The following is a 16,863-nucleotide window of genomic DNA, read 5'->3' as shown; positions in this document are numbered from 1 at the left end:
CATTTTTTTGATAGGACACCCTTGCCAGGCCACCAGAGGGCATCTAGAGAGAGGCCTAGCGTCTGTTATGGGGCCGGGTTGGAAAAGGGTTTGCCTGCTTAGTACCTGCTCTGGAACTTCGAGATACTAATCTGGAGTGGAGGGGACTCGCTGTCAGGCTTGCTGTGAGCCGAGAACGGCTGAAGGCTGGGCGAGACGCGGGCCAATGCGTCTGCCCGTTCGGGCCGGAGGGACGAGGAGTGTTTGGGCAGCCTAATCCTTATTCATCGATCTGTAATTGGCTGGAGTGGGGGTCCCCGCCCCCAGCCTCCCGCAGCCTGCGCGGCGTGGGGGCGACTCCACCTGGGGGTTGCGGCGTGGGAGGCGCGGGGGGAAGGGTGCTACGCGCGCGAGGAGGTTTGGGCCGGTCCGCGCGCCGTCGCCCCGCCCCGGCTGCGGATTGGCCCGGCGCGGCGTTGATTCTTGCGGCCGCGGTTGTCGTCGCCGCCCCCGTCCCGCCGGCTGCCCATTGGTCCAGATCGGACTCCAATCACCCCACCCCTCGGCTGGCCCGGGCACCGCTGAGGCCGGCCTGGTGAGCCCGCCCTCCCCGCCGTGGATTGGCCCGCGGCGGGACCCGTCAGCCGCGGTTGTGTCTGGGAAGGAGAGAAAATGGCGGCGGAGCCGAACAAGACCGAAATCCAGACTCTTTTTAAGAGGCTTCGGGCAGTTCCAACCAACAAGGTGCGTGAGCAGGGGGCGCGCGGAGTCTCTCGTCCCGCTGGGGCCTGAGGGAGGGAGAAGGGCGGAGGTGGGTTGTGTTTCTGGGGTGTCGGTGCCTGGCCTTTACTCGGGGCCCCTGACCATTCGCTCATCGCCTCCTCCACCCAGGCCTGTTTCGACTGCGGCGCCAAGAATCCGAGTTGGGCCAGCATCACGTATGGTGTTTTCTTGTGCATTGACTGTTCCGGGGTGCACCGCTCCCTGGGCGTCCATCTGAGCTTCATCAGGTAGGCTCTCCGCGCGGTTGCCGTGTTTCCACCCGGCCGGCCAGGGCTGTCTGGGCAACAAGGGAGAGTGGCTGCCTCGACTTGGGCCGCTCTGAATTCGGTGGGAAGCCTCTGGGCCGAGAGGGTCCGGTAGCCTCCTGCCAGAGGGAACCACCTGTGTGGGCCCTTTGGCACATGGGCGGTCCGTCTCCGCCTCTGGGCCAAAACTTCCTCTTTTTTGACGGTCAGGCTTGAGACTCTGAGCGTTAGTGGGGGGAAAGGGAGGCATTGACCTTGTTGCTGATATGTTGTTGGCCCAGTATGTCTCTAGTGAGACTGTGACCATCCATTAGGGGAAAGTCAAATCCAGGCGTGCGTGCCTGAGAATGTGACCTCCTTTCGGATCTGGGGACATAATTAGTACTCTTTGGAGTAAATGAACGAAGAGGAGAGTTTTCATGGACAGGGTAGTGTGGAGGGAATGGGGTGATGGCTGATTAATGTTTCCTGGGTGCCTACGGCAGCCTGAGGCCAAGTGACAGGTATCGGGTTGCCAGGGAAATCCTTCTGCTGGTATCTGCTAGTGGGTGAGACGCAGCCCTTGTACACAGGTCCACAGAGTTGGATTCCAACTGGAACTGGTTCCAGCTGAGGTGTATGCAGGTCGGCGGGAATGCCAATGCGGTAAAGCTCCTTCTACTTCCCTCACCTTCCATTCTTCTGCCTGGGTACTAACTTTGCACGACTCCCTAAGAGGCCCTGTCGTTTTCCCTGTTCAGAGGGTTCTCTGTTCTATAACACCACCATAAGCTATTTTCTGAAAACTTCGAAACTGGTCACAGCTTTTCTTAAATGGGTTTCAGATTCCAATTAAACTGGGCAGGTGTTCTTGGGGAAAAGCCACAGGAGTTGGGAGTCTTCACAGTCATTGGATCTTGTGGGCCTGCCCTGGATGAAGGATGGGGAGGCTGGGAATGGGATGTTGTGCTCAGGCAGCGTTCAGTGGGGCCTGGACTTCGGTCATATCAGAGGATGGCCCGCTGCAAGGTGTTTTTTGCAGGAATTTCGAGAAACTTTGTCTCTGAAAAACCGGTGTCAGTAGCGTGTATCATCCTGTATAGATAATAACTCCGCTGTTATAAGGAGATGCCTCCTACAGCCAACACGTTTCCTTCCTGAGAATCACCCGTAGCACGCGCTGCTCTCTTCTTTGCTCTCCAGACGGCTTTTTTTCGCCAACATGGATGCACAGCCAATGATGCCAACACCAAATATAATAGCCGAGCTGCCCAGATGTACCGGGAGAAGATCCGGCAGCTGGGGAGTGCGGCCCTGGCTAGGCATGGCACTGATGTAAGTGCCTGTTCTTGGGGCTGGGGCAGGAGGGTTAGGAGTATTCAGAGCCCTGTGTTTTAGGGGTGTCTTCTCCTTTCTAGCTTTGGATAGACAACATGAGTAGTGCCGTTCCTAATCACTCCCCAGAGAAGAAGGACTCTGATTTCTTCACAGAACACACTCAAGTGAGTGCCCACAAGGAACGGTTTTCCCAGTTGTTCTTGACAGGCAATTTACCAAGGCCCAGGCCTTCTGTGATCATGGCTGTAGATTCCATTTGCTTTGATGTGATGTCTTGGACACCACGTATGAAGTCCACTGTTCCTGCTGGGTAGGCCTAGGTGTTTCCTCCTCCATAAATGGAGGTGCAGTGTAGCCCTCCTTAGAAATCAACTCCTATAAATTGGGCTGGCGGGGAAGAGAAGCAGCTTCTTGAAGTTTCAAGAGGTGTCCGGTGCCCCCAAACAAATTTTCCTGGATTCTTCCCCTATAAGAAAGGCACTGTGCTTGGGGACAGTGAAAGGATTCTCTCCTCCCCGTCCCACCCCTTTGAGGAGGGTTTCCTCTTTACTGGCCCTGGGTGCTGAAGTTAGACTCTTGGCTTCAATTCCTGTTCTCTACTCAGCATTCCTGTGATGGTGGCCAAGTCACTCAACCTGTCAAAACCTCAGTTTCTAAAATGGCGATGTAGCTCCTTCATAGGGGTTGTAGTGATAATTAAATATATTCATATATGAGGAGCCTTTAGATCTGTGCCTGCCTAGGTGGTGGTAGTTAACTGTCTTTAAGTTAGGAGAATGGGCTCTGGCTCTAAGTAAATAGTGAAGGGGTTGGGGCGGGGGCTGCTTATCTTCCTGCTTTCTTCCACAGTGAATAGCAACTGTGATCTTGTTTGCTACCCTCCAGTCCCTTTCCTCATGGGTTTGGAGTATGATTTCTTGTCCACAAGGTGCTTGTAGGTCTTGGTGCTTCTTGCCAGCAGGAGTGGCTCACCGAGGCATCTGTGATCTGGCCTCCTTTTCAGCCCCCTGCCTGGGATGCGCCAGCCACTGAGCCTTCAGGGACCCAGCAGCCAGCCCCGTCTACAGAGAGCAGTGGCCTGGCACGTGAGTTTCAGCCCAGATTCCAACCAGGTGCCCTGGTCCTAGTAGAGGACTCAGGGTTTGGAAGGGGACATCTGGCCATGACAATAGGAGCAGGGGTCCTCCTGTATCCTTGGGTGGGCCGGGATTCATTTTAATCCTTGGAGGAAGTGGTAGATATTCCTTTTATCTTTTGGTGGCAAGCTGAGGAAAGCCACTGATTCTCGTCCCATCACTTCTCTCAAGGGGAGGTTGCAGGAAGCTAGGAGCTCATCTCTAACTCCTACCATTGCATTCACAGAGCCGGAGCATGGCCCCAACACAGACCTGCTTGGCACCTCACCCAAAGCCTCACTGGGTCAGTATGCCAGCGGGCGGGCGTGGGGTGTCTGGGAGAGGGTGGACCTCAAATGTTCTTTTCAGAGGTCCTGCTGCCTGGCTGTGTGGACAGAGGCCACAGGAGACTGAGCATCTGTCTGATTCTCTGGAGTGGGGACTGTGATTAAAATAGTGAATGCAACACTGATTTTAGAGCCAAGCCCTTTGAATTGATGAATCTGGGTGGGCTGGTGTATAAGGCCTGGGGTCTGCCTCTGAGTGTGGGGCTGGGTCTAGCCAAAGTGTTGGGGAGGCCAGCATGAGACTGGACACCTATCCCTGGGCTCTGAGGCAGGGCTGGCTTGTCTGGTGCATTTCCGGGGGTGGAGGGACAGCTCTGAGCTGCTGAAGGCTGGAGGTGACATTGTTCTTTCTCAGCCAGTACCCCAGCCTGTCCTTTAATTCTTTCCTACATTTTCCTTAGTGTCTTTCAGACTTGGTTCAGGGCGAACAGTCCATTTGCTGACCTCGGTTTGTTCTGTTGACTCTTGGGGGTTGGGGCTGGAACCCAGCAGAGTGACTGTCAGACTGATCCATGAGAAGGCTGGCATAGCTTGGTCTGAAGCAGGGCTTCATAGAGACCGCTGCGCTTGGGAGCTCTGTGGAGGCTCTGGGGTGGGCCTCTTGTTAGCCACAAGTCTGTTTCTCCTCCAGAGTCCATGTGTCTGTCAGCTAAAGGGGCCCTTCCTGCCAGAGGTAACTGACAGCTGCTTGGGGAGCCCAGCCCCTGCCCTCAGCTTCCTGCTTTAGAAGCGGAGCCTGGTGCTCACCATATGCTCCCTGCCTCGCAGTCTTTGTTTTGGTTCAGGGACTTTGGACGTCTCTGGTGCTTCAGGTCTGGGTTCCTGTCTCACTCTGCTGGGCGCCAGTAAATACCCCAGCCACGTCTGTCTTTGGCTTTGACACCGCTGGTTGGAGCTGGTGGTGGCAGCTTTGCCTTCCCTTGCCTGAAGCTGTTCTTAGGAGCTCTTGCCATGAAGCTGTATGGTGTATACTGAGCTACTGCCTCTGAGCTGCCTTTGTCTTAGCTCATGCCTACCCATTTCTCACGCAGAACTGAAAAGCTCCATCATTGGCAAGAAGAAGCCAGCAGCAGCTAAGAAAGGGGTAGGTGGGGAGAGGTGGTATGGTAGAGGGGTTAGGAGCTGGGTGCAGGCTACCTGGGTTCATTCCTTGACCTTACCACTTACCAGCTATATGACTTTGTCAAAGGTACTGTGTTTCTCCAAACCTCGCCTGTGAAAGGGATTTAAAGATTTAAAGGGATTTAAAGCCTATCTTCAAGGGCTGCTGGGAGGAGTCGGTGAGATGGAGCACATCTAGTGCTTGGCGGAGTGCTTGGCACATACTTGGCCCTGTCGGCATTAACTGCCGTCCTCAGGCCGGGGCTCTGCTGGGGCTGTGTGAGCCGCCCATGCCCAGCTCCAGCGGAGCACTATTGTCTTGGCCATGCTGGTTGGGCTCCTATTTTTTACCCTAAATTTTAAGAAGGGCCTTTTCCTTGTGGGTGTGGCTACAGTGCCTGAACCTGGGAGGGATCTGAGGAGAGTGTGATTGGGAAGGCCCCTTACATGATTCTGTTCCCAGCTGGGTGCCAAGAAAGGCCTAGGGGCCCAGAAGGTGAGCAGCCAGAGCTTCAGTGAGATTGAGCGGCAGGCTCAGGTGGCAGAGAAGCTCCGTGAGCAGCAGGCAGCCGATGCCAAGAAGCAGGCGGAGGAGTCCATGTAAGTGTTTGCTGCCGGGGCCTCAGGCTTCTGCGGGGCTTGGTGGGTGGGTAGGTTGGACAGGTCAGGATGAGTGGTGGCCACTGACACCTTTGTTCCCCCTAAGGGTCGCCTCCATGCGTCTGGCCTACCAGGAGCTCCAGATTGATCGTAAGAAAGAGGAAAAGAAGCTGCAGAATCTGGAAGGGAAGAAGCGAGAGCAGGCAGAAAGGTTGGGCATGGGCTTGGTATCCCGAAGGTGAGGCTCAGCTCCGGGTGTGGCAGGGAAATGCCGTTGTTTTCTGGGAACCATTGTGGGGCCTTCCTAGCAGTTTGGGATGCTAGGCTTATTGTTTCTCCAAGTCTGAATAGATCACTTGGCTTATTGTTCTAAAGTCCCTAATACAGTGCTTGGCGCATAGTAGGTATGTGCTCAGTAAGTTGAATGACTGAATAGGTATGTGAAAAAACACAGGATCAGGTGTTATTTCAGTATCTTCAAGAGACTAGGGTGGTTTTTCTTGATGGCACTTTGAGTCATGGGACAGTTTATTTTTCCAGACCTCCCTGAGAATTGCGGTGCATTTAGTATCATCCTTAATTCCTTAATCCCTGTCTAGAGATGCCATTTGTGCTCCCTGTAATACCCTCACATATCCCCCACGTTTCAAATGCCCTCAGTTTGGGCAGAATCCTTCCTGTTTCAGAACCACTCGGTTTGCTGTGGTTTTCTTTCTTTCTTTTTCTTTTGAGACAGATTCTTGCTCTGTTGCCTAGGCTGGAGTGTAATGGTGTGATTTCAGCTCACTGCAACCTCTGCCTCCTGGGCTCAGGTGATCCTTCCACTTCAGCCTCCCGAATAGCTGGGACCACAGCCGGGAGCCACCATGCCCAGCTAATTTTTTTACTTTTTGTAGAGACAGGGTTTTGCTATGTTGTCCAGCCTGGTCTCGAATTCCTGGGTTTAAGTACCTTGGCTTCACAAAGTACTGGGATTACAGATGTGAGCCACCATGTCTGGCTGCTATGGCTTTTTATTTTTATTTTTTGAGACAAAGTCTCACTCTGTCACCCAGGCTGGAGTGCAATGGCACGATCTTGGCTCACTGCAATCTCTACCTCCTGGGTTCAAGTGATTCTCCTGTCTCAGCCTCCCAAGCAGCTGGGATTACAGGTGTGTACCACCGTGCCTGGCTAATTTTTTGTATTTTTAGTAGAGATGGGGTTTCACCACGTTGGCCAGGCTGATGTCGAACTCTTGACCTCAAGTGATCCACCTGCCTCAGCCTCCCAAAGTGCTGGGATTACAGGCATGAGCCACGGTGCCCGGCTTTCTTTTTTCTTTTCTTTTCTTTTCTTTTTTTTTTTTTTTTTTGAGATGGAGTCTTGCTCTGTCACCCAGGCTGGAGTTCAGTGGTGTGATCTCAGCCCACTGCAGCCTCCGCCTCCCAGATTCAAGCAATTCTCCTGCCTCAGCCTCCTGAGAAGCTGTGATTACAGGCATGTGCCACCATGCCCAGCTTATTTTTGTATTTTAGTAGAGATGGGGTTTCACCATGTTGCCCAGGCTGGTGTAAAACTACTAGCTTCAAATGATCTGCCCGCCTCGGCCTCCCACAGTACTGGGATTACAGGTGTGAGCCACGGTGCCTGGCTTTTTTTTTTTTAATAAAGAGTAGGATGATGAAGAACTCATCCTTTGATGCAGTTATGTTCATTTCCCTGGTGCTGGGGCATTTCTTCATCCATTCCTTTGCTTTGTGAACCCCATCAGTGAAGGATGAGGTTCATAGTGCACAAGGCAGGGAGTTGTTCAGGACAGAGACCACTGGCATCTGGTGCACATTATTAAAATTACAACACGAGCCAGGCACAGTGGCTCACACCTATAATCCTGGCACTTTGGGAGGCCAAGGCGGGTGGATTGTCTGTACTTAGGAGTTTGAGACCAGCCTGGGCAATGTGGCGAAACCCTGTCTCTACTGAAAAAACACAAAAAATCAGCTGGGTGTGGTGACGTGCACTGTAGTCCCAGCTGCTCGGGAGGCTGAGGCACAAGAATCGCTTGAACCTGGGAGGTGGTGGTTGCAGTGAGCCAAGATTGCACCACTGGACTCCAGCCTGGGCGACAGTGAGAATCTGTCTCAAATAAATAAATAAATTAAATTAAATTATAACAGGCAAACCGTCACTGGCCAGGGAACTCCTACGTGGAATAAACAAAGCTGATGTGTAAAGAATTCTGAGGTGTGCTTCACGGGTCACCACACACAGCTCGCCTTCTGTTGGGGTCTGGCCCAGCCCTGTGCTTGGGTAAGGACAGAAGGCTCTGGGTGACGCTCCGTGAAGGAGAACCCAGTTGCTGGGCATTGTCTCTTGTGCGGTGATGCTGATGCCTATCCTTTGGTCTCATGCCTGGCTCTGCTTTGCTGCGCAGCTCCGTCTCCCACTCCGTGCTGTCTGAGATGCAGGTGATTGAGCAGGAAACCCCAGTGAGTGCAAAATCCTCTCGCTCGCAGCTGGACTTGTTTGACGATGTTGGTACTTTCGCCTCTGGACCCCCAAAGTAAGGCTGTTTTCTAGCTGTAAACTTGGCTGCTGTGTTCCTCATCAGGCTTCTCTGAGCCACTCTACTGTCTCCCTAGGTACAAGGACAACCCCTTTTCCTTAGGGGAAAGCTTTGGCTCCCGCTGGGATACAGATGCTGCCTGGGGTATGGACAGGGTAGAGGAGAAGGAGCCAGAAGTGACCATCTCAAGCATCCGGCCTATTTCAGAAAGGTAGAGTGGGCTGTTTTTTTCTTTTTTCTTTCTTTCTTTTTTTTTTTTTTAAACAAGCTGAAGGTAGAGAATTCTAAGGCAGCACTGTCTAGAAGAACTTTCTGTGATGATGGGAATGTTCTCTGTGTTGTTTAATATGGTAGCCACTACTATGTGACTATGAGCCCTTAAAATGTGGTTGGTGCAACTGAGCAACTGAATTTCTAATGTAGTTTAATTTCTGATAAACGTAAATAGCCACCTGTGGCTGGTGCCTGCCTCATTAGACAGGGCAGCAGTCAGGCTTCGGTTTGAGTTGTGCTTTGTCATCACAGAGGGCCTGGCAGCTTCTTTTGCTTGGGGTCCATTTCTCTGGCCGGTGGAGCCTGATTGTATGCTTCAGTCCTGACCTCCTTTCAGGAGTTTTATGTCTCCAGCCCCCTTCTTATTTTTTAAAACCCTACTCCATCTTAATCTGGGATCTGTTTAGTTGACATAATATCTGTGAGTTATCCCCTTATAAAATGGGAACGTAACTACTTCACAGGGTCTCCAGAAATACCTGGCCCAGTGTCCACATACTCAGCGCGAGATGAGAGCAACCATCTCCCTTTCCACACCAGGATGCTTTTGAGAGTAAAGAGGGCAGTTTGCTATTCATAGTTATGACAAGAGTAGGTATAAAGCCAGGCAGACTGACACATATGCTCATTGTAGTACTAGGCAAGTTGTCACTAGGATTAGGGTAGCAGCAGTTGTGTGGCCTCCTGAATGCTGACGAAGCTGTGTGCTTTTGGGCAGGAGCCTAGGCCACTGCAGACTGTATTTCCACCCTGCCTAGTGCAGGTTACTAAGCTCTCTGGGCCTTGGCCTCAATGTGGAGAAGGGTGACTCCTCACCAGGGGAGAGGGGCCCAGAGTCACAGAGCCACAGACAGAATGGGACCTGGTAACCCATCACCAAAAGGCCACTGGTGCTCTGTTTGGCCTCTGTACTCTGCCTCCCCTGATGATAATGGGAGGAGTCTGAGATGTTCCACATCTTCCCCTCAGAGCCACAAACCGGAGGGAAGTGGAGAGCCGGAGCTCAGGCCTCGAGTCTAGTGAGGCGCGTCAGAAATTCGCAGGAGCCAAAGCCATCTCATCTGACATGTTCTTTGGGCGGGAGGTGGATGCGGAGGTAAGTGGGGCTGTCTGCCCTGAGGTCCGAGGCAGCAGGCAGAAGCATGAGCTTTCTCCCTGCCGCTGCTTTGGGCTTTAGCACCAGGAGCGCCTGGCCTGTGTGAGTCCTTGGGTCATCAGCCCCAAGATCCCCAGGCCTGGCCTTTTCCTCACCACAGTATGAGGCCAGGTCTCGGCTGCAGCAGCTCTCAGGCAGCAGTGCCATCAGCTCTTCAGACCTCTTTGGGGACATGGATGGAGCTCACGGAGCAGGTAGGGCCCTGGTGGGGTGGCAGGCACCAAGTGAGGCCTGGGAGCAGGGCGGGAGGGCCCTGCTGTGACTGGGAAGGGCTTCTTGCTGGGCTCTGGGTCACCCTGCTCTTGTTTTACAGGAAGTGTATCTCTGGGGAACGTGCTGCCTACAGCGGACATTGCCCAGTTTAAGCAGGGTGTCAAGTCTGTGGCTGGGAAAATGGCTGTGCTGGCCAATGGTGTGATGAATTCCTTGCAGGTGAGGCTGAAGTGGGGCCTAATGAGGAGTGCTGGGAGGTTTGCCCTTCGCCACCACATAGAGACACTGCTACTGCTCAGCCCCTCTGAGCCTTAAGAGCATTTTCGGCCCGATGTGGTGGCTCACGCCTGTAATCCCAGTACTGGGAGGCTGAGATGGGTGGATCACTTGAGGTCAGGAGTTTGAGACCAGCCTGACCAACATGGCAAAACCCCGTCTCCACTAAAAATACAAAATTAGCTGGGCATGATGGCGTGCACCTGTAATCCCGCTACTCGGGATGCTGAGGCAGGAGAATCGCTTGAACCTGGAGGTTGTAGTGAGCTGAGATCATGCCACTGCACTCCAGCCTGGGTGACAGGAGTGAAACTCTTGTCTCAAAAAAAGCCCACAAAAAACCACAAACAAAAAAACAAGAGTCTAGAGAGGGGCATTTTCTTGGAGGGCAGCTTCCTTCCTTTCAGCTCCGTGCCAGGGCCGGGCCTCTCCAAGATGCCTCTGTGTCTGCCATGATCTTCCCTGGCCTTGTCACCTGTACCGCTCTTTCTCTTCTCTTCCCAGCTTCTGTGAGGCCAGGCAGGGCTTCCCCGTTGTCGGGTGCCCGAGTGGCCGCTGCCCCAGCTCTCACCGTGGACACCTGCCTCACCGGGCTGTCCAGCCCCTGCCTCCCCAGTCTTGCTGTGGGGTGCTGGGGCAGGAAGTGTGTTTGCTGGGAAGCCGCTGCAGCTTAGAGCCTCTGACTTTTTTTTTTTTTCTCCTCCCTCGCCCCCAGGATCGCTACGGTTCCTACTGATCCGAGCTCTGTGACTCAGGCTTACGATGGTGATGGCAACAAGAACTCCACAGTTCCCAGGCTGGGGATGCTTTGCCTTGTGGAAGCTGGGGAGGATTTGTTACTTGTATGTGTGGTGTGTGTGGGGGGTGGCCTTTGAGGCGCTCACTCCTGTGAGGGGAATGGTCAGTACCAGCCCTTGTCCTCTGCCTGTGGACTGAGCCCTTTATTCCCTCTCACACCACCCTCCGTGTGTTAGACTCTTGTCCTTCTGTCCTGCCCCCACAGCTGCTGCTCACTTGTCCTGCCATACTGGGAAAGGGGGTTCCCCCAGGATGGCTTATTCTGGGTCCAGCCTTTCCCCAGGTAGGGAAAGCGGAAGGTAGAAGGCTTTTTTTGCTGGCTCTAGGGTTCTTCTAGTTCGAGGCCTTGGGTCTCCATCCTCTGGAACCAGAGGGAGGCCTGGAAGGAGTTCGCTGTAGACCCGTCCCCTGGGGAAAGAGGCTGCAGACTTGCTGCTGCTGCTGCCAGTGGCCTCTTCTGGGTGCCAGGAGAGGGGAAGGACCTTTGTCTGGGCATTACCAAGGGCTGGAAACTTTACCTGGTACCTAAAGGTTTCATTTGGGATCAGACCGGAGACCCTCGGGTTCTCCCGTCTCACCACCCCTTTCCACAGTAAGCACTTGGAAGATTGTTTCAGGGTGTCTCAGGGTCCCTCTGTACCATCTGCTGTGGAATGCAGGACCCTCTGTGACATTCTTTATCCTTTCTTCCCCGGGTTGGTGGCCATGGAGGGTCTTGTCTGCTGTGATTCGACTCTGGATGCTGTGAGCTTGATGCTGGCCAGGGAAGCAGAGGATGTGAGAGGCAGAGGCAGGCTCCTGGGGCTGAGCTCCTTCCTCTGCATCATTCTGGGCTTGGGGGCCTGGACAGCACCCGCCAGTGAGAGCTGTGGGCGTCACCCTCTGGCAGCTGAGCCAAGCACTGTGTCATTCTTGGTGCCATCTTCCCCTGCCGCACCGGCAGTCTCAGCCCAGCCCCCACCTTTGGGTTGTAGGTTGGGCTCCCAAGCAACACAGACCACTCTTCCCCTTGCCCCTCCCCCAGAGGGACTTGACTTTCTTTCTGGACTGTTTGTATTGAAACAAAGTGGTGTCAAAATAAAGCCCCTGCAGGGCCTGGCTCCCTGTTGGTCTGAGTAAAGCAGTGTCGTCTGGATCCTGCCTCCCTGCCCAGTGCCGGCCCCTGGCCTCACACTCTGGGCTCCCACCGGTAATGGTAGGGCGTTGGTACCGAAGCTGAGGACACTCTCTCTAGGGCCTCCTGCTTCTCTCTTCTCTGAAAGCCAAAGGCCCCTGGCTCCTTGGCTCTGTGCTGCCGTGAGGTCCGGTGCAGCTTCGACCTCACCACCCTGTGGCACGCAGAGGAAAGAGCTGGCATTAGTTGGCCCTTTAACTCGCTGGCTGAGGGCGAGTGAGCAACCTCAGCAGTCCTGCCCCTTGTCACGGCAGTAGGCTTGACTGGGGATGGGTTTCAGTGGAGTTTAAGAAATATTTAAGGCCGGGTACAGTGGCTCATGGCTGTCATCCCAGCACTTTGGGAGGCTGAGGCGGGTGGATCACTTGAGGCTAGGAGTTTGAAACCAGCCTGGCCAACATGGTGAGACCCCATTTCTACTAAAAATACAAAATTAGCAGGCGGCGGGGGGGGGGGGGGTGGTGCATGCCTGTAATCCTAGCTACTCAGGAGGCTGAAGCAGAAGTCACTTGAACCCGGGAGGCAGAGGTTGCAGTGAGACTAGATCGCGCCACTGCACCCCAGCTTGGGTGACAAAGTGAGACCCTGTCTCAAAAAAGAAAAAATTACATATCTATACATACACACACATACTCTTAGACGTTAATGGGACCCTTTAAATTTGGGAAGAAAAGGTGTGTGTTTGTGTGTAAATCCTTAGCTTGGCTACCCCTTTCTCTTGGGGGCTTCTGAAACATCTCTGTGCCACCTTAGGAGTCCTCACGGTAGTTACAGACCACTGGTCTGGGAAGTGGATGATTAGAAAGGATGGGCAGAGGGAGCCAGGGGGCTCTAAGCCAGGGATTTGCAGAGTGTAGGTTTGGGACTCATTCAGCTTTGGGATCATCTGGAATTTCTGGACTCCATCCCAAGTTGGTAGAGTTGTTAGACTCTGGAGCTTGATAATTTGCATCGTCAGTAGGCTTTCCTGTGATTCTGAGGACACCAGGATTTGAGAACCATGTCTCTTATGGGCTGTGCATCATTGTGGGCCTACAGAGCTCATCACGCAGCCTGAGCTTTTTTGTTTAAGATGGTCTCATTCTGTCAGTCACTCAGACGGGAGTGCAGGGGCATGATCATGGCTCACTGCCGCCTCAACCTCCTGGGCTCAAGTGATCCAGCTCGGTCTCCCAAGTAGCTGGGACTACAGGTGCAAGCTACCATGCCTGGCTAAGGTTATTTTGTAGAGATAGGTAGGGTCCCACTATGTTTCCCAGGGTGGTCCTGAACTCCTGGGCTCAAGCAGTTGGCCCACCTTGGCCTCCCAAAGTGCTGGGATTACAGGCAATGAGCCACTGCATCCTGGAGCAGCTTCGGGGCTGGAATGCCTAGTCTTGGCCTCAGCTCTGCAGGGGTTTGGGAGGCAGTTCCTGTAATGATCTGTTCTGGGTAGGGATGAGCCCAAGGAAATGTGTATGCCTAGTAGTGGTGACATCCACCTTCCTTCAGAGGAGGCAGTCCTGTTCTGCTTGGGCTTCTGGGTGGGTTTTGCTTTCCGGGGGACCCCGCCCCTGCAGCCCTCAATCCAAAGAAGTTGAAGACGCTCGTCCTTACCTGCCTCCGGTCTTGGCTGGGATGTGTCTGCCCCAGGCTGTGTCTGTCTTTCACAGCTGCATCCCACTGTTCTAACCCCAAGCAGGTGCTTGGCAAATGTTGACTGAAACCCTGGCTGGAAGGCTGTGCAGTATTAACCCTTTATGGCCACGGTCTTTAAAGTTATGGGAACCTGGCCTTGAACCCTCTGAACCTGTTTCCTGAAGGCCGTTCCAGCTGTGAGCACTTTTCCTCTGGAAGGTTGCTCTTGTGCGAAGCTAGGCCCCTCTGCTCGTTGTCTGAGGCAGGTCCCCGGGTCTGAGTGGGCCACTGGCCCCTACCTCCTAGTCCTGCCAGAAAAGCACCGAAAACCCAAACTCCCCCTCTCCCTTCTCCCCTCAGCCTAGGAGCTTTAGACTCATCAGTTACCAGACACGAGGGACTTTATTCGTTTCACATGTTTGTTTAGCTATTAGACACAAAGGGGTCAAGACTTGAAGCAGTTTTTGCAAGTGAAATCATCTTCTGGCCCACCCTTCATATTACCAAGGCTACTGGCTGCTCTCCAACAGAAGGCCACAGCAGTTATGTCCTCCTGGTACTTGTGTCGCAGGTGTCACCCTTGATGGTGCAAGGCCCTGCGTGGCTATTCGGGTTCTCCCCCTTAATGGAGTTGCTCTGAGGAGATGAACCTTATCGGGGGACCCGCAGAGGCTGGCTCAGAAGAGACTGCTCTTAAGAGGTTAGGAGGACTAACAGGCTACGGCGTGATAAGGTGGCCTCAGCACAGTCTGTCAGCTTGGGGCCTAAGTGAAGTTCACAGGCTGATAGGGCCAGGGAGAGCAAGCCATTCACCTTCTGGGGCCACTGGCTGGGCTGATCATCAGAGCCCCTCTGGCCGGTCTTGGGGCTGTTATTCACCTTGTCAGCAGCAGAGGGCAGCACAGCAAGGTGCTGGAGAGGAGGCTGGGTGGGCACACCAAGGGCTGGGTGGGAGCAGGTACAGGGCGCTGCGGGCAGGACCCTTTGGACTCCTCAAGTCTCCGACTCATCTGTCTCTTCAGTGGAGCCATCACTCTCTCCATCCACTTTTCGGGAATGATGATGGAGAGGTCTCCAGGGAGAGCCAACCCGGGGAGGGGTCCGGGAAGGCAGGCAACTGGCCTCTGGACTGGCTGTGACCGAGTTGACCAGGCCTGGGACCTGGGCCAGCCTGAAGAACAGAAGAAGCCTGGAGGGCAGCGAGAGGCCTCCTGTCCAGAGAGCAGGGCCTCCATGCCCACTCTTAACACTAGGTAAACCCCTGGGCTGCAGCCCCCAAAGGACTCAGAGGGAGGGACACCTCAGGCCTCCACTGGCCCCCAGACCCTTCCCTGGCAGATGCGGGATGTTACAGACAAGTGGTGTTGGCCCCAGATGGGGCGCAGCCGTGTCCGACCCGTCTGGCCCCCACAAGGGGGCAGCATCCTCCCACTTGACACTTACAGCCGTTCCAGCTCTTCATCCATTGCTGGGTCGTGCATCAGATCCCCCTTGTCAGGCAAAGCTCCTAGGAGATCATTGGGGGCACAGTAGTTAATCCGAGGGCCCTTCAGCCAGGCAACAGATTCCTCCATGCCCCTCACCTTCACAGCTGCCTGTTCTGCTGACCCTGCGAGGGCCGATCTAAAGATCTGAGGACTGCTAGAGGGGCCAAGAACAGTCACGGAGCAGGAAGGTGCTCGCTGTCGCTTGATACATTTATTGAATTCCACTGCCTACTTTCCCTGCCTGGGGCAGACACCACAGCCAAGGAGTGTGGTGATCCCCTTCCAACACCAGGTGGTGGTTGTGACCTGGTGTTGGGAGTTGAGTTCTTCCTTGAGGCCTCAGGTACTGGGCTGAAAAGGATATGGTCCAGGCTAAGCCCAAAGGTCAGACATTACCTAATTTTGTGTCCCTAAATCAGGATGACCCCACTTTGGAGACAGATGGTTAAAAAAAAAATGCTGCCTCTGCTTCTCCAAGGAGGATCCCAGGGGCAAGAGGAGAAGGCTGGGTCAGGGCCAGAATTAACCCGGCACAGGCAGATTTCCCCTTTGTCCAAATCTTTTTCAGATGATGCCTCCTGGCCCCTCTTGCCCTAAGTTAGTGGTTTTCAAAGTACATCTCATAGAACCCTCTCATTTGTGGGGTGCCCTGGGGACTAAGGGAACAGGGCTGACCTTCTCCGTGATGCGTCAACCAGTGTATCTCCGGATTTCTATTTTATACGCTGGAGATGCAGGTGAGGCCTGAGACCACATGCTTCTTTCTGTCTCCCATTCCATCCAACCACCCAATGTTAGTGTGCAGTAAAAGTGGTTGAATGAGAGTGACTTTTTTTTTTTTTTTTTTTTTGAGACAGAGTTTTGCTTTATCACCCAGGCTGGAGTGCAGTGATCATGGCTCACTGCAGCCTCGACCTCCCATGCCCAAGCGATCTTCCCACCTCAGCCTCCTGCGTAGCTGAGACCAATGGTACATGCCACCACACCCAGCTAATTTTTTTTTTTTTTTTTTCTAAAGAGACGGGGTTCTCCCTATATTGCCCAGGCTGGTCATTAACTCCTGGGCTCAAGCAATCTTCTTGCTTTAGCCTCCCCAAATGCTGGGATTACAGGTGGAGCCACCATGTCTGGCTATTATTGTTTATTTATTTATTTGATGGAGTTTCGCTCTTGTTGTCCAGGCTGAAATGCAATGGTGCAATCTTGGCTCACCGCAACCTCCGCCTCCCTGGTTCAAGTGATTCTTCTGTCTCAGCCTCCCCAGTAGCAGGAATTACAGGCATGTGCCACCACAACTGGCTAATTTTGTATTTTCAGTAGAGACGGGGTTTCTCCATGTTGGCCAGGCCGGTCTCGAACTCCTGACCTCAGGTGATCCGCCGCCTCGGCCTCCCAAAGTGCTAGGATTACAGGCGTGAGCCACCACACCCAGCCAGTGTCCTTTTTAAAGGCCCTTAGAAAAGGGGGATGAGGTTACTTCAGGCTGTGACCCAGTTGCTAATTGGCTTTTCCTTCTCCTTCCTAGTGGCTGCTACTGGTGGGAAGAAAGGGTGGTCATAACTAGGAGTATGAAAGAACACCAGGGCAGATCCCACCCGCCTCCCCCTTACTCTTGATTCCTGACTCTTTCGCCTGTTTTTGTTTTTTTTTTCTTTTTTGAGACTGTCTTGCTCTGTCACACAGGCTGGCGTGCAATGGCGTGATCTCGGCTCACCGCAACCTCCACCTTCTGGGCTCAACCGATTCTCATGCCTCAGCCTCCCGAGTAGCTGGGTTTACAGGTGCGGGCCACTATACCCAGCTAATTTTTGTATTTTCAGTAGTGATGGGGTTT

General features: G+C 53.7%; 2 protein-coding genes across 10 annotated transcripts in view; one reads left to right on the top strand and one right to left on the bottom strand.

The window, feature by feature from the left end:
- The first annotated feature begins 17 nt into the window (after positions 1-17).
- Positions 18-11,871, top strand: ARFGAP2 (ARF GTPase activating protein 2). 6 transcript variants are annotated; one of them, XM_019036701.3, is made up of 17 exons: positions 18-723; positions 871-989; positions 1,580-1,652; positions 2,190-2,321; positions 2,405-2,488; positions 3,328-3,409; positions 3,687-3,743; positions 4,418-4,459; positions 4,818-4,870; positions 5,351-5,487; positions 5,594-5,725; positions 7,904-8,032; positions 8,112-8,246; positions 9,278-9,404; positions 9,565-9,658; positions 9,778-9,896; positions 10,669-11,871. In XM_019036701.3, the coding sequence occupies exons 1-17, from the start codon at positions 652-654 to the stop codon at positions 10,687-10,689; spliced, it is 1,608 nt and encodes a 535-aa protein (XP_018892246.1). In that variant the 5' UTR covers positions 18-651; the 3' UTR covers positions 10,690-11,871. The 6 variants fall into 6 exon arrangements, with proteins under 6 accessions (XP_018892246.1, XP_018892245.1, XP_004051085.1 ...); XM_019036700.3 differs by having other exon boundaries at positions 37-723; positions 3,286-3,409; XM_055354836.2 differs by having other exon boundaries at positions 359-723; positions 3,253-3,409.
- A 2,054-nt stretch (positions 11,872-13,925) lies between these two features.
- CSTPP1 (centriolar satellite-associated tubulin polyglutamylase complex regulator 1) overlaps positions 13,926-16,863 on the bottom strand; it is a 236,679-nt gene continuing 233,741 nt past the window's right edge. For 3 of the 4 annotated variants that reach the window (XM_004051039.3, XM_031016392.2, XM_063711117.1), the window contains 2 exons: positions 14,986-15,049; positions 13,926-14,713 (listed from right to left, as the gene is read on the bottom strand). In XM_004051039.3, coding sequence (XP_004051087.2) covers positions 14,536-14,713; positions 14,986-15,049 — 242 coding nt within the window. In that variant the 3' untranslated portion in view covers positions 13,926-14,535. Of the gene's footprint in view, positions 14,714-14,985; positions 15,050-15,090; positions 16,561-16,863 lie in introns of those variants that run through there. The other variant, XM_063711118.1, reaches the window with a different exon arrangement.

Source organism: Gorilla gorilla, chromosome 9, assembly GCF_029281585.2.
Source record: "Gorilla gorilla gorilla isolate KB3781 chromosome 9, NHGRI_mGorGor1-v2.1_pri, whole genome shotgun sequence".
Lineage (NCBI taxonomy): Eukaryota > Metazoa > Chordata > Mammalia > Primates > Hominidae > Gorilla > Gorilla gorilla.
The sequence above is the reverse complement of the archived record's forward strand: the minus strand, read 5'-3'. Positions and strand labels throughout refer to the sequence as shown.

Bases quoted from the DNA above. Each gene is read 5' to 3' on its own strand.
- ARFGAP2 (XM_055354836.2), top strand. From the start codon at position 652: ATGGCGGCGGAGCCGAACAAGACCGAAATCCAGACTCTTTTTAAGAGG. The intron at 990-1,579 runs GTAGGCTCTCCG...CCTTGTACACAG, and splicing joins GTCCATCTGAGCTTCATCAG to GTCCACAGAGTTGGATTCCA. The intron at 4,460-4,817 runs GTAACTGACAGC...TTTCTCACGCAG, and splicing joins AGGGGCCCTTCCTGCCAGAG to AACTGAAAAGCTCCATCATT.